This window comes from Callospermophilus lateralis, chromosome 6 (assembly GCF_048772815.1).
Source record: "Callospermophilus lateralis isolate mCalLat2 chromosome 6, mCalLat2.hap1, whole genome shotgun sequence".
Lineage (NCBI taxonomy): Eukaryota > Metazoa > Chordata > Mammalia > Rodentia > Sciuridae > Callospermophilus > Callospermophilus lateralis.
This window is the reverse complement of record NC_135310.1, coordinates 78313859-78331459: the sequence shown is the minus strand read 5'-3', so window position 1 is coordinate 78331459 and position 17601 is coordinate 78313859. Positions and strand designations below refer to the sequence as shown.

Sequence of the window (17601 nt, the reverse complement as noted above, 5' to 3'; positions counted from 1 at the left end):
TCCATCATTACCTGAACACACTCACAATCCCGTTTCTAATTAAATACAATGCTAAATTTATGCCATATATACAATTTCAAACAGATTGTTTTTATAATTATAGGTGAAGCCATGACAATTATTCTACTGAAAATCTTCGAAATCATCAAAAGTTCAACAAAATATAAACATTAAAAAGCCATAAAACAGAAACTGTCATACAGAAGACAGCATACAAAAATCCTTTAGAAGCTTTACTTTTGTGGAAAAGAATTTCTTTCTTTTTTTTTTTTTTTGGTAGTTATATATGGACAGCATAACTTTATTTTATTTGTTTATTTTTATGTAGTGTTAAGGATTGAACTCAGTGCCTCACACATGCTAAGCAAGCTCTCTGCCAGTGAGCTATAGCCCCAGCCCTGGTGACAAAGAATTTCTTACTTAAATTTCAAATATTACAGAAAAGTTAAAAGAATAATACAATAAATACCTTTCGATAAGATTCAATGTTTGTAAGTATTTTACTATAATGCCCTCCTGTTCCCTTTCCCATTTCCTCCTCTTCCCCTCTCCAGCTATTTAACTATTTTTTTTTTTTTTTTTTTGCTACCAAGGATTGAACCCAGGAGCACTTAACCATTTTTTCTTTTGAGACAGGGTCTAGTTAAGTTGCTTAGGGCCTTGTTAAATTGCTGAGACTGGCATTGAACTTGCAATCCTCTTGCCTCAACCTCCTGAGTCCTGTGATTACAGGAATGCACCACCATGTCTTGGCTACCTTTTTATTTATTTAATAGTTTATTGCTGAGAAAACCATTGTAGTCAAATTCATTAATGCCTCTATAGAAAAACAAGATGCTAAGAAAGATAACGAATATTTACAGTCTTGCAAATTCAGCTCAGGTATAGCCACCAAATGAATTCAGAATAGTACATTAAAAGATCTTTACATCATCAAGTGAGATTTATCCCTGGAATGCAACAATGGTTCAACATATGCAAATCAGTATGTGATAAACCACAATAAAATGAACACAAAAACCATGTGGTTATCTGCTGCAAACAGGGGTGGGGTTGGTGACAAACAACTTGTGTAGACTGATACAGCAGGAGTAGGAACTGTTTATTGTAGGACCAGAGCCATATTTATACATTCCACACAGCTTATCTTAATTAGCATAAACTAGATACAGCAGTCAACCAATAAGGAATCTCCACACTTAATGACTCGCTTTTGTTACTTCACAAACCACTCCCTCTGGCATTTTGCCAGGCGCCATCCAGACTTGTTTACAGACTCTAACATTTCTCTGGCAAAATGCCAGGCACCATCCTGACTTGTTTACAGACTCTAACAGTTATCAGTAGATGTGGAAAAAGCATATGACAAGATTTAACATCCTTTCAAGATAAAAACTCTCAACAAATGACATAGAGAAGAAATATACTTCAACATAATAAAGGCCATATATGACAACAGCACAGCTAACATACTGATATGTATACAGAAATCCCTAAAGATACCATCACAAAACTGTAATAACTAATAAAAATGCAGGGAAAGTTTTAGCATATAAAAGCAACATACAGGAGTCAATAGCATTTCTGTACATTAACAATGAACTATTCAGGGCTGGGGTTGTGGCTCAGTGGTAGAGCACTTGCCTAGCAGGAGAGAGGCACTGGGTTAAGTTCTCAGCACCATAAATAAATAAATAAATAAATGTCCATTTAAAGAAAGAAAAAAGAAAACAATGAACTATTCAAAAAAAGGAATCAAGAAAGCAATAGCATTAGTAATAACTACACGAAATAAATAAATAAAATTCTTAGGAACAGATTCTACCAAAGAGGGAATGTATACTGAAAACACATGGGGAAAGTTCAATAACTTTGTTCTGAGCAATATTTTTTTTATTTGACCCCAAAGGCATAGGCAACAAAAGCGAAAACAGATTAATAGGATTACAAACTAAAAATATTTTGCATTATAAAGGAAAAAAAGGAGTAAAAAGAAAAACCCATGGAATGGGTGAAAATTTTTGTAAACCATATATCTAAAAAGGAATTAATCCAAAATATATAAAGAACTCAAACAACCCAGTAAGCAAGAAAACAACCAGATTTTTAAATGGGCAAAACTGAACAGTCATTCCACAAAAGAAGACACAAATGGACAAAGGGTATATGAAAAAAAATGCTCAACATCACCAATTATCCAAGAAATGAAAATTAAAACCACAATAAATGCTGGGCATGGTGGTACATGCCTATGAATCCCATCAACTTTGGAAACTGAGGTAGGAGGCTTTCAAGTTCCAAGCCAAACTCAGCAATTTAGCAAGGCCCTGTTTCTAAATAAAATATAAAAAAGGGTTGGTGGTGATGTGGCTCAGTGGATGAATGCCCCAGGAGTTCAATCCCCAATACCCAAAAATAAATTTAAAAAATACATTAATTAATAGATAAATAAAATTTAAAAAATAGAAACAATGATATTACTTCACACCTTTAGAGCAGCTATTATCAAAAAGATATTTGCAAAAATGTAGACAAAGAGGAACCCTTAGAGGACACTGGTGAAAATGTAAATTAATCCAGTCATTATGAAAAACAGTATAAAAGTTCCTCAAAAAATTAAAAATAGAACTACCACTTGATCTAGCAATCCTATTAACTACTACTGGATATGTCTCCAAAGTAAGTGAAATCTGCATAGTAATGTTCATTGCAACATTCTTTACAATACCAACCTAAATATCTATCAATAGTCAAATGAATAAAGAAAATGTGGTGTACATATACAATGGTATACTATTCAGTCTTAAGGAAATACTGTGACAACATGGATGAACTGAGAGGACATTATATTAAGTCAAAGATGCAAGACATAGAAAAATAAATATTGTATGATTTCACTTAATCTAAAACTCACAAGGGCAGAGAGTAGAATGGCAGTTACCAGAGGCTGGAGGATGGGTGCAAAACTGGGGAGATATTGATCAGAGAATACAGAATTTCAGCTGGATAAGAGAAATAAATTCAAGAAATCTACTGTACACACAGTGACTACAGTTAATGTATTATGTACTTGAAATTGCTAAGGGAGTAAATTTCAGTGTTCTCACCACAAAACATAAACAAGTAAGTATGGAGAATGGTGACTTGAATCTCTCTGCTTCAGAGCTGTGGCTGTGCTTTGCTCTGGAACCTTTCTGTGCAAATGTGCAGGACAAGATTGCCCAAGAGCTATGGTAAAGCCCTGCCTGAGGAAGTTCTATGCAAAGGTACAGAACAATAACAGTCTTGACCTTGAGTTCAGACACCAGCTGCCAGGAATAGAGAATTCTGAGCATAACAAGATAACCATCATATCTTGCAAGAGCTGCAAACTTCAAGCCTGCCTGCTTTACAGAAACTCTGGACAATAGGCTTCCCTGATACAGTAGGATAATAACAGAATGTTCCTAGTACTGCAACAGTAGAATAGCTACAATAATGTTTCTGGTTCTGTAACTTTTTCCACAAAGAACAATGCTTCTATAGTTTAAACATCCTAATTGTGAGATCCTATATAATAAACATGCTTAACTAGCTTTGGGTCACTGTTCTTCCATCAGAAGTCAGTGTCCCTCCTGGTCCCAGCTTTCTCTCTGTAAGGTTTGTGTGTCTTTCTTAATCCCCCATTGCACCTTGCTGGTTTGTAAGGTTTGGTCCTGGAGGTCAAGGCAAGTGAGGTAATGCATGTTAATTAGCCTGATTTAGACATTTCACAATGGATATATGTTGAAAACAACATGGTACATTCCCTAAATACACACAATTTTGTTTGCCAATTATAAATAATAATAAAATAATTTTTAAATTACCACAAAAATCTTATAAAAATAAGTAAAGATGCAAGTTGCATTCAGAATAAAAATTTACATACCTTGGCTTCCGAAATGCTAAACTATATTGTTGGCAAGCCAGACCCACAGTTGGAGTATAAACAATAGGCATGAATTTTTCAATGTCAGACGTTAGCACTCTATAAAAGAGCTTTTCATTTCTATCCTGAAGATCCATTAAAAGAAGATACCTGTGGAAAATGGGATATAATTAGATCTACATCCAACAAAGTCATGAAATAACTGCTTAGAACTCTAATTAAACATTTTTAAGTCATGCAGAAAACATCTAACCAAATACAAATTTAGAAATGTTAAATGCTTCAAAGAAGGAAGGACAATAAACTTGATTACTATCACTCCAGTATTCAAATCCTTGCTGAAATAACATCATTTAACTCAACATTTAGATTTTTTATCTCTATTTTAAAATGAAAGACAAATGAAAATACCTCTATAGACATAGTTTAAGCATTTACTTACCTAATTAAATAGAAAAATTTTATCCTTTAACTTCACTATTGATAAATAAGAGAAATAACATGCAGGAAATGGGTAAGGTAGTACAGCACTCACCTTAGAAATAACTAAGACAGGCAAGTTCAAAGGACTTTTCTAAATATTGCATCTAATAGCTCTTTTCTGTCTAGAGATATTTCTGATCTAGAGTTATTTTTCTAAACATAAACCTTTTAATGTTACATATAATCTTCCATAGTTTAGAGAACAAAAAATTATCTGCTTGGTACAAGTGAAAAAAAAATTTGCACAACTATATTTAACAACCTTACTAGATTTTTTGGTTTGATTTTCTGATATGGTTTAGATATCATTTGAGGGTGTTCTCCAACAGATCATGTGCTGGAAGCTCAGGCCCCCATGTGGCAATGTGAAATGTGGAGGAACCTTTAAGAGGTGGGGCCTAATGGAAGGTAGTTAGGTCACTGGAGAAGCTGCTCTGGAAGGTATTAATGTAGTTCTCATGGGGCCCTAGTCGGTTTCATCAACTGTGAAATATTAAAATAAAAGAGCAATCTTGGCCCCATCTTGTTCACTGATTTCTGGCCTTAGATCTCCCCCTCTCATAAGCATTCCTGTTATGATGCCATCTGCCATGTTGTAACAGAGAAGACGGTTCTCACCAGAGGCCAAACAAATAAGGCTGCTCAATCTTGGACTTTCAGTCTCTAAAATCATGAACTAAATAAATCTCTTTTCTTTGTAAAGTAGTCAGCCTCAGATATTTTGTTATACCAACAGAAAACAAACTAATACATTTTCATTCCCTAGAACAAAAGAAAATGTATAGAACTGGGAAAAAATCAATGGATGTTAATGCTTGGGCAATTAGGTAAAATAATCCAGAAAACAAACATTTGGAAGGAAGATGGTGACTTTAATTTTAGACATGCTAAAATTAGCAATGTGGGAGTCATCATTGCTAAATCAGTGGTCAATTCTCAGATCTCACCTTACTTATCAAGAACATTTGACATAAGTGACATCCCCTAAAATTTGACATATTCTCTTTCCTTGACTTCTAGGCCATTATATTCTCAGTTTTTCTTCTACGTCACTGGTCATTCCCTTTCAGTTTCTTTGTTGTTGTCTCTAGTTATGGTTTACATGTAACATATCCCTCAAAAGCTCACAGGTCAAACAATACAAGAAGGTTCAGAGGAGAAATAATTGAATTGTGAGAATCTTAACCCAACCAGTGAATTAATCCCTGATGGGATTAACTGAGTGGTAAGTAGAGGCAGGTGAGGTGTGGCTGGAGAAATGGTTAATTGGGAGGATAGCTATTGGGTATATATTTTCTATCTGGAACTGTAGTCTCTCTCTGCTTCTTGATCACATGATGTGAGCTGCTTTCAATGCACCACTCTCTCCTACAATGATGTTTAGCCTCACCTAGAGCCCTGAGGAATGGAGCCAGCCTTCTTTGGACTAAGACCTCTGAAACTGTAAGCCCTCAAATAAATTTTTCCTCCCCTACAGTTGTGCTGGTCAGATCCTTTAGTCAGAGAAGCAAAACAGTTGACTAAAACACTCCTCTTCTCTGAAAGCTTTCTAACACACATATAGAATCCATTAGGAAATTATGATGGTTTTATCTTCAAATAAATAAAATAATTTAAAAATAACTGTATTTTACAAACAATTCCCCTCCGAACTGACTACCCTTTCCAAGTAATGAAATATTTTAACAATTACACACAAGGACTATAAAAATCATATTTAGGAACAAGTTACCTGTCAAAATCTGAGTTCAGACGCTCAAAATTTTTAATTACTCTAAGGACCTGGATGTCCGGGCTGATGAAGCAAGGTGGCAACAATCCATGAATATTCAACTGTTGTCTTTCTTCCAGAGTAAAAGCTAAGTCCTGTGGAGAAAAGGAAAACACACTAATTTGAAGAGGGAAAAAAAGGACAAAAAGTATGTCACAAACACACACCAATAAATTCCAATGAGGATGGAATTAAAAATCAGAAGATGTGGCATCACTCTAAGCATGCTCATGCAACTGTAAATAAATCATGTCAGCTCTCCACACCTCAGTTTCCTTATCTACAAAAATTAGAATACTGGACTTTTTAGAGCTCTGTCATTTGGATATTGTTAAGATGAAATTAGAGAATGGATGGAAGGAAACTACTTGAAACACAAAAGTGAAAGAAGATATAATCATTAATGTCAATAAATATAAAAATAATATTTATTATAAGAAACTTCAAGATTATGAACGTGAGTATGTCACCTGTGACATGCTGTGCTTCTCTACCTCAGCAAATACCTTGTATGATTCTGAGATACATGTTCCAGCACTCTTCTCCTGAGTTATCTCACACTATTCTTATGCACTCCAGCTATGCAAAACTTTTCCCCATTGCTTGAACACACCACACCCTTCTATTTTTTTTGTGGTCAAGAATGTCTTTTTTTTTCTTCTTTGTCTGTTAACAATTACCTTAAATGTTCCCTCTTTCTAAAGTTTTATCAAATTGGCCTACTACATATATTATAGTCTTATTACTTTAATATGTTATGTTTTCTATTTACATGAACACTGATTGTATAAAATGATAGTAATAACAAATTATGGAGTTTAAAAGCAAGCAACAAAGCAGATATTATGAGTTGGTGCAAAAACCAGAATGGACCTAAGAGATTTGCTAGGGTATAATATGGAAAATAAAAACAAACAAGCCTCTGTAGTTGTTAATGGGAGAGAATGATATGGAAGATTGGGATAAGGAATCCCTCTAGAGAAGACTCTGCCTGGAGATACAAAAGATCAACAGGCTTCTTTGACTCCTGCATTGCTGTTTCTTTGCTGCCAGCGTATGAGCTGACATGATATTATGGCTGCTGTTATGACAGAATGTCTGTGCCCCATCAAAATGCATATGTGGAAATTCTCACTCACAAGGCAATGGGGCATTAGGAGGTGGGAATTTTGGGGGTGATTAGGTCACAAGGACTCTCTACCCTCCTGAATATGATTAGTTTCCTTACAAAGAAACCCCAGAGAGCTGCTTTGTCTCTTCTGCCACATGAGGAAACAGAAGATGCTAGCCATCTGTAAAGCAGGAAATGGGACCCTCACCAGACAACAAATCTGCAGCACCTTGATCTTGGGTTTCCTAGCCTTCAAAAATGTGAGAAATAAATTTCTTTTGTTTATAAGTTACCCAGTCCATAACATTGTTACAGAAGCCTAAATGAACGGACTACAACTCTCAGTTTTGCACATTGATTTTTTTTTTCAATTAGCCATAATCACTCCTCAGACAAACTTCATTGGTTACAATACTAACACTGTGCAAAGCTAAGTATGCACATTGTGACTATTACTGCTGTAGACAACTTGGATAGAGAGGAACACATTCACTGTCATGAGTGGTTCTATAATCATCCTTCTTTGTCCCTGAAAATTACTTGCAAGGACAGAACAGTGACTCCTAACTTCTTGTGAAGTTTACTAGTTGGGGTCAAGAACAGACAATTTGGTTCAACCCAGAGGGAGATGACAGATCCTGAGTGGTGAAGTATGAACATGTTTAATACCAGAAAGTCTGTGAAAGAGACCAAAAGATGAACAACCCTCTCTTTCTTCTAATCTCTGATATGATCAGTTCCATTAATTCATGCCCCTAATAGAAAGGCTATGTTTAAATAGCCTACTGAATCAGGAGGACATACTAAAGAGAATTAAATTTGTCCACTGAATGACCTCCCCCACCACCACAATATCTTAGTTGCCTACAAAAGCTAGCAGAGACTAATGGCTCCAAAATTTCCAATATAAGATGTGTCCATGTCCAACCTTGAATTTTTATAAAGTCTCCAAATGAATCAACAAAGATGAAATCTAGCTACCAGATGTTTTCCCCCACTTCAGCTATTCTCATAGCTATAAAATTCCCACTGTTATATGCTCACTTAGGAATGCTGTGGGTTCCAATAAGTAAAGACGGAAGCAGATGGTCTCTTTCAAGAAGGATAATCCAATATGGCCAACTGTGTCTGACCCAATCACACTCTCTTGGATGCCTAGAGAACAAGAGACCAGCACAGTCTGCCAGCTCTTTACCTCGGAGTTCTAGGCAGCACCAGCAGACACCTGTGGTATTGTCTGGGTTCTTTGCCCATTTACTTCTTTATTTGTGCTTTGTGTCCCCACCCTAGAAAGCAAGCTCCTTAAAAACCAAGAAATTTTGCTTATATTATTCATTGTTTTTTCCCTAGCACCTAGAACAGGTCTGACATAATTAGAACTCAATAATTTATTGCACATAAAACAAGAAAACTTTAAATAACCAACTCTAGAGTCATAAACATTTTATAAAACTATAAAACTGGTGTTTAGGAAACTAATAGGCATATTCATTCTAAAATTTAACCCAACCAAGAGGAAATATTTTGTGAAAAGATAATCTATAAACTGGAAGGCATATTTCACCTGCCCAAGGTACAACTGGAGACTAATAATTTAAAATGTCATGAAATAATTCATTAAAATGAAGCAAAATTATATATAGTAATATATTTGTAAAATATAATACATTTTCTTTAACTACAAAATACAAAGTGGGGGGTAGCCTAAACTGTCAAAATTCTATAAATATTTAGAAGCATCAATAAATTTCTTTATGTTATGCTTTGAAATATGCCTGCAGAAAATGATAATCAAAATGTCAATATTTTAGCCAAACTCAGTGGCAAATGCCCATAATACCAACTACTCTGGAGGCTGATGCAGGAAAATCACAAGTTCTAGGCCAGCCTGGGCAACTAACTCAGCAAGGTACCATATCAAAAGAGCTGGAACTGTAGCTCAAGGTCAATATTCTGAGAATAAGACTTATTTTCAGACATACTAACATAGGATCCTTCATTCATTTAATTATGGCATTTAACTATCATTTATAGTTAGCCAATCTTTATATAAAATTTCCCAATGTCTGGTCCAAAACTAATTCCTAAATCTAACAGGTCTCCCACCATATCTTATGCCACATAACTGATAATGCCATCTGGAAATCTTTGATATTCTTCAATGTTTAGTAACTACAAATTCCCACACTCTCTTAGTCAAAATATTTACCCTAGGACTTAGAAATATGGAGTACTGAACCAGATTAAAATATTATGATTGGGAAGGGAAATTATCCTATGATCAGATTCATTTTCTTTTATTACCTCTCTATGAGCTAAAAAATTTTCAGTAAGACAACTTAAATCTTAGAATCCCTGAAAATTTTTAGATATATATGATGTGAATTCATTTAAACCAGTTTTTTTTTCATACCAACAGAGGCATATTTACAGAGATATATTTGTAAAAATGTGTAAATAAGTCAGTTATATCTAAAACTTGACAGTAAAATGATTCAAATAATTCTTTTAGCTGGGCATGGTGATGCACAACTGTAATTTCAGCTACTTGGGAGGCTGAAATAGGAGGATCCATTCAAGGTCAGTCCAGGCAACTTAGCAATAACTCTGTCCCCTGCCTCAAAAAAAAAAAAAAAAAAAAAAAAAGGAAAAAAAGAAATAAAGAAAGAAAAAGAAAAGAAAAGAAAAAAGAAAAAGAAAGAAAGAATAGAAAAGAAAATTTTAAAACTTTTTCAAAAGAATTTTTACCTTAGCATTATCCTGCAGGGCCTATTCAACAAAGGATAATGAATTCAAAGTATATATGCAGGTTCTGACTTTCATTTGATTTTTACCAAGTATTTCATGTAGTTGAAAGATTAACAGCTATACATGTCTTGGGTTTCTAGACCATCTGTAATTCTGACTCTGTTAAAGCACCCTCACTACATTCAATCTTAGTTTTTCTCCTTTTTTTTTTGGTGTTTTACTTTCTTAATCTTGAAAAAAACTTTGGATCTGGGCTACACCTGGAGTGTAGTTCAGTGACAGAATGCTTGCAGAGCATGCATAATGCCCTGGGTTTGATTCCCAGTATCACCATCAAACACAAAGCACCTTATGGACTAGATGGCTAGATAGTAGAATAGTAAGCTGCTTCACTGGTAAGGGCAGCAAACAGGACAAGTAATCTTCCAGAATCTACTAATTAATCCTACATGTATCTTCTTGAGAAAAGAAGAAATGAAAATTAATAAACTCCTGGCATTTATTTTTGAAGTTTGTATGCAAACATAACTAAGAAAAAAAACTATCCAGAATGTAATGGATGTCCTCTTTATGCTTTGAGTATAAACCTTGCTGCTCAACTCCAAGTGGTTTATTTTAAAACTGACATTTTCTTTTCTTTTTTTCTTCCTCCCCCACTTCTCCCTAACAGGGAAAACAGGACTTAACATTTTTCCCATCCTGAGCTAAGCTATCATGACCTTCACTGTCCAGAAGAATGACAGTGCCCACAAGAATAAAGAAACTCCAAACTTGGGAATTGATAACAATGGCTTTCTCAAGGATACCCAATGGACATTATCCACTAGTAATATTTGTATCCCAGCCCTTGTATTCCTCTTTTAAAAGCCCTGAGTTCTTCCTGGCAGTGACAATCACACTTTTGGGACAGGAATCCCATTTTTCCCTTGCTAGCAAACCAATAAAACTTTTTTCCTTTTTCTAAAAATCTTGTCTTCATTATTGGATTGGCAACAGAGACAAGCTTTCTGTATTGAGAGTATTTATCAGAGCCAGGTACAGTAGTGCATGCCTGTAATCTTAGTGGCTTGCAAGGCTGAGGCAGGAGAATAATGAGTTTAAAGCCTGCCTCAGAAAAAGCAAGATGTTAAGCAACTCAGTAAGACTCTGTATCTAAATAAAATACAAAATGGGGCTGGGTATGTGGCCCAGTGGTCAAATGCCCCTGAGTTCAATCCCCAGTAACAAAAAAATAAAATAATAAAATAAAATCTTGAGCCAGGCTCAAGCACCTATAATCCTAGCTAGCCAAGAGGCAGGAGGATCCTGCAAGCCATGGAATCCAAGGCCAGCCTGAGTAATACAGTAAGATCTTGTATCAAAAAAAAGAAAATTTTGCTTTACACTACTCATATTTATTAGAATATTTTAATATACTGTCTTGCTATATGTCTTTAATAAAGAAAAACACAAGTATAATATCACACATTTATTTTTAAATATTTTGATATCTATATTTCAGTATAATTGGTTTCATTTGTAGCAGTGTGTTCTGTATATTTAAAACTACTGCTTTTGGGACTTATGATACAGTTCAGTGGTAGAGTACTTGCCTAGCATGCATCAATTCCTGGGTTCAATCCCTAACACTGCACAAAAAAAATAAAATAAAATAATAGTAATAGTAATTATTGCGTTTATGAGTCTATAGACTTTATCTAATTGCCAAAGGGACCTGACCCAAAACATATTAAGAGTTTTTGCAAGGAACTATACTTCAGATTTACAAGTGATCTATACCTCCTGTATGAGATTCCCAGAAATGCCACAAGATGGCTTTTTTGCCTGGGAGCCACAGTTTTTCTCCTTTACAGCTACTTTGAAGGGGGATGGGAAGTTCACTGTATTAGTCAGAGTTCTCAGAGAAACAAAAATAATATGTATATAAAGAGATTTATTATAAGAGAAATATTATACTTGGCTTACATGATTATGGAAGCTGAGAAGTCCCAAGATACGAGTTGGCAAGCTAGAGATACAGAGGAGCCAATGGTATAGTTCCAGTCTGAAAGCCAACAAGTTCATGACCCAAGAAGAGTTGATATTTCAGTTCAAGTTAAAGACAGGAAAAATCCACGTCCCAGCTCAAAGACAGGCAGGAGGAGACCACTCTTACTCAGTCCTTGTATTTTATTCAGGCTTACCTGAAGTGACTGTACAAGGCCTACCCACATTAGGTAGAACAACCCACTTTACTCAATTGAAATGTTCATCTCATTCAGGAACAGCTTCATAAACACTCCCAGAATATTATTTAATTAAATGGCTCACTCAAGCTGACATACAAATTGTCACACTCACCAAATATTTTTCAACAAATATCTGTTGAATTAATACTTATAGACACTACACCAAGGAAATAGTGGCATGTCAGTTATGCTCCACAGTCTCATCAAATTTACAATCTAGAGAATAGAACAGGATCTTTTACAAATAACTATAAAAACAACTGTTGTAAGTATAGGAAAAAGGGAAAAAAATCTAAGAGTTAACTTAATTTAGGAGTCAAAAGGAAAGAGTTACTGAGCTATGACGTTAAAATGAGAGCTGAAGGACCACTAAGAGAGTAGCTGTTCATCAGGTGCAAGGCTGGGGGATAGAAAGGAAGGAAACATCAGGGACATAAATCTTGATGCAGAAAAGCTTGGCTTCTTGAAGAAAGCATAGGGAAAGAAACCGCATCAACTGTGGGATGAATGACCCAGCTAGCGAGGACTCAAGTTGGAGACATACTTTTCACACTTTTGCATCTTTTATTTTTGTACAATGAATTTTTTTAAATATTTACAACCTTTAGTTATTATAATCATGCTCCCAAACAAAAGCTTTTGAAATGGAAAGAAAATAGTGGTCAAGAAACAAAAGCTGTAATGACCAAATGGAAGTTTTAGAACTGGAAAATATAATAAATAAATTAGTCATTGGGTGGGCTCATGAACAGAATTGAGAAGAATGAAAGTGGGAAGAGCCTCTTCAACAAATGCTGCTGGGAAAACTGGAAATCCATACACAACAGAATGAAATTAAATCCCTTTCTCTTACCCTGCACAAAATTCAATGTGGATCAAAGACCTAGGCATTAGACCAGAGACCCTGCACCTACTAGGAGAAAATGCAGGCACAACTTTCCATCATGTCAGCTTAGGAAACGACTTCCTCAACAAGACTCCTAAAGCAGAAGTAGTAAAATCAAGAATCAACAAATGGGATAGTATCAAACTAAAAGGCTTCTTCACAGCAAAGGAAACAATCAAGAACATCAAGAGAGAGCCTGCAAAATGGGAGAAAAATCTTTGCCACTTGCACCTCACATAGAGCATTTATCTCCAGGATACACAAAGAACTCAAAAAACTTAACACCAAAAAAACAAATAATCCAATCAATAAATGGGCAAAGGACCTGAACAGGCACTTCACAGAAGAAATATGAATGGTCAACAAATATATGAAAAAATATTCAACATATCTAGTAATTAGAGAAATGCAAATTAAAAACCACACTGAGATTCCATCTCACTCCAGTCAGAATGGTAATTATCAAGAATACAAGTAACAATAAATGTTGGTGAGGATGTAGGGGAAAAGGTATATTCATATATTGCTGGTGGACTGCAAATTGGTGTAACCACTATGGAAGGCATGGAAATTTCTCAGAAAAGTTGGAAGAGAACCACCATTTAACCCAGTTATCCTGTTCCTCAGTTTATTCCCAAAGGATTTAAAATCAACATATTACAGTGAAGCAGCCACACCAATGTTTATAGCAGCTCAATTCACAATAGATAAGCTATAGAACCAACCCAGGTACCCTTCAAAAGATGAACACATAAAGAAAATGTAGTTTATATACACAATGGAATATTCCTCAGCCACAAAGAATGAAATTATAGCATTTGCCAGTAAATGGATGGAACTGGAGACTGTCATACTAAGTGAAAACACACCATGGGGGGGTCAGGGAAGAAGAGAAGTTCATTAAATTAGACAAAGGGGAAAGAAGGGAAGGGGGGATGGGAATAGGAAAAACAGTAGAATGAATTGGATATAACTTTCCTATATTTATATATGAAAACAAGACCAGTATAACTCTACATCATGTTCGACCACAAGAATGGGATCCTAATTAGAATAAATTATACTCCATGTATGTATGTCAAAATAAATTCTACTGTCATATGTATCTTAAAAGAGTTAAAAAAAAACATTTAAGAAGCTTTGCTTTAATTACCTAAGTATATTAGTTTGTTAAGGCTGTCATTAAAAAAAGTGGGATGGCTTGAACAAAATAAATTTATTTCCTACATTTCTGGAGGCTGGAAGTTCAAGATCACATATTGGCAGGGTTGGTTTTATTCTGAGGCTTTTTTTTTTTCCTGATCCATAGACAGCTTCTGATCTATAAACTATCATCTTCTCCCATAGTATTCACATGGTCTTTCCTCTGTACACATGTCCTTATCTCTTCTTTTAAGGACACTAGTCACATTACATTAAAGCCTACCCTCATTTTAACTTAAATTTAACTATTTAAAAACCTTAAAAGATTCAATTTTATAGTACTGGGAGATATGACTTCAACACATGAGTTTGGGAGTGATATAATTTAGAACAAATCAATATCTTTATACATATAGACACGTGTATACCACATAACAATCAACAAAGTTTGAAAATATCTTAGGAGCCCCTGACTGGACAATTTAAGTACATGTATTTTAGTATAGTGTAAGCTTTAGAGGCCTAGCCCTAACATTGTACTAGAGTCTTAGGACTTCTTCAGCCTCCACATGCCCATAATGCGCTGGCATGAACATATGAGTATGTTAGCTGATATTTTTACTCAAGCATTACTTGATTATTAAACAAAAAAAAATAATGATCCTAGTGACTTCAGGTATGGGGTTTATATATTAAGTATAGAAGTTCTATTAGTTCTATCCTCTGTTTTCTTTATTATTTTATTATTCAATCTTCATCATTTTATTCCCCAATTACCAGATTAAACACTAGAAGCTTAAAGGTATATTATTTTCTTTATTTAAATTCAATGGCCTCAAGTTTCTGAAAACAATTTAGTTGATGGCTAACTTAGACATATTGCATCTCCAGGACCTTAGAAAAAATATTAATGTTTTACATTCTATAGGTTAATTTAAAATAAATATCCTTGGTTTTAAAGTATACTATATTTATGTATTTTAAGCTAAAATGTAAGAAATTTTCACCTGCCACCATTCTTTTTATTTAACAAATATTAACTTTAAACCCATTATGTACTAACAAATCAACTAAGATTAGTTACAAAGTATACCAAACACTTCACAACTGCTAATTAGAAGAATTTGGACTTGAAGTTCCTTTATTCTAGGCACAAAGTTTTGGAATGGTCACTCTATGAAATCCCATTTCCCACACTTGACAAAAAAGAAAGTGGAAAGTCAAAGCACAAAAATGAAAAATTTCGAACCTATACCTCTCTTCAATATTTCTTGTATTCCATATCACCAGTCTCAAGAGTCCTCAAATCAAATTCATCTTTCTACTTATTATAGCATATATTACTTTGTTTTTGTGATATCCTGCACTACCTCTGTTGTTTCAATTGCAGCAAGGTAGTGAATAGCTATGGAAACATATGGCTGTCCATTTCCACTATAATGGTTTTCACGTCAGTGGAATTTCCTGTTAAATAATAAATCAGTTTCTCATATTGCTGAGGCAACTCCAGAGAAAGGTAGCAGGTAAAAATTTCTAAATTATTCACTCTGGTATAGTTTACACTAAACAAAAAGAGAACTTTTCCTTAATAATCATCAGATACATTCTCTCTTCCCCACAACACACCCAACTAGGTCTTGACATGCCAAGAAGTAAATGGCTACCCAAGCACTTCCGAGAAGCTCATTTTTTATATGTTAATGCTGACCAAAATTAACATTGATAAAACACTATGATTGGGGACCCAGACCCGGGTCCATCCCACCACTGGCAGACACCTACAGAGCTCAGGCTCCAGCACAGGACCACCTATTCTGACCAGAAGACCACCATGGGAGCTCAGGTCCGGCCCAGATCCACCCACACCAATATACACAGGACTCAGGCCCAGGGTAGGTTTGAGTTCGCCAGTCCCCCCACCCCTCCTGGCACCCGGGAGCCTAAGCCTAACCCACTTCCATGTTGGGATACTGCAGACATTGCCATAGCCTTCCCCACATAGTAGCCCCATACGTTTCTGACAATAGGCAGGGCCTAGAAGCAGCTGCATCTCAGAGCAGGCATCCTAAAGACAGTGTAAGGCTCACCCTTTCAACCCCACCTCTGTAAGGTATTTCATCCATATTGGGACACCTCCACTATTATCTTGAGTTACCTCGGCTATTGCTGCCACCACCATTAGTTGCAGTAGCATACATTGAAGGACACCAGCAGGGTCTGGAAGCCCAACATCAAGGTGAGATACAGATAATCTGCACAGGTACTACAAAAAATAGGGTAGGAACTGTAATATCTCAGATCCACACTGTAAGAAAGGAAAACACATAGACAACATGAATAAACAAGGGAGGAAAGTGTTCCAAACAAACCAGGATATTACAGTAATAGAACCCATGGACAGCAAAGTTGATAAAATGTCAGAGAAGGAGTTCATAAGGTTCATAATTAAAATGATCTGTGAATTAAAGAATGAGCAAATACAGGCAAAAAATTGATCACTCCAATAAACAGATAAGAGAGCAAATACAGATAGCCAAAAATAACTTCAAGAAAGAGACAGAGACTCTAAAAAAAAAAAAAAAAAACAGTCAGAAATCACTGACATGAAGAAAACAATAAACCAAATAAAAAACACAATAGAAAGCGTAACCAACAGACTAGATCACTTGGAAGAAAGAACGTCAGATAATGAAGACAAAGTATACAATCTGAAAATAAAGTTGACCATACAGTGAATATAGTAAGAAACCATGAACTATCCAAGAATTATGGAACAACATCAAAAGACCAAATCTAAGAGTTATTGAGATAGAGGAAGGCACAGAGTTTCAAACCAAAAGAATGCACAATCTCTTCAATGAGATAATATCAAAAAATTTCCCAAGCATGAAGAAGGAACTGGAAAACCAAATACAAGAGACTTACAGGATGCCAAATGAACAAAATTACAACAATCTACACCAAGACACTTTATAATGAAAATGCCTAGCATACAGAATAAGGATAGAATCTTAAAAGCCACAAGAGAGAGGAATCAGATCACATACAGGGATAGAATAATTCGAATCTCAGCAGGTTTTTCAACCCAGACACCCAAAGCCAGGAGATCATGGAACAACATATACCAAGCTCTGAAAGAACATGGATGCCAACCAAGAATCTGATATCCAGCAAAATTAAGCTTTAGATTTGATGATGAAATAAAAACCTTCCATGATAAACAAAAGAATTTACAACTCGAAAACCTGCACTACAGAACATCCACGGTAAAATATTTCATGAAGAGGAAATGAAAAACAATGATGAAAATCAGCAGAGGAA

General features: G+C 35.2%; 1 protein-coding gene and 1 pseudogene across 1 annotated transcript in view; both read right to left on the bottom strand.

Moving 5' to 3' along the window:
* The window catches only part of Me1 (malic enzyme 1), a 150861-nt gene that overhangs the window by 129619 nt on the left and 3641 nt on the right, over positions 1–17601 (bottom strand). The window contains exons 2-3 of the mRNA XM_076858461.2: positions 6126–6259; positions 3911–4060 (exon numbers count right to left, since the gene is read on the bottom strand). Coding sequence (XP_076714576.1) covers positions 3911–4060; positions 6126–6259 — 284 coding nt within the window. The remainder of the gene's footprint in view (positions 1–3910; positions 4061–6125; positions 6260–17601) is intronic.
* LOC143402697 (U4 spliceosomal RNA) lies at positions 7576–7707 on the bottom strand (annotated as a pseudogene).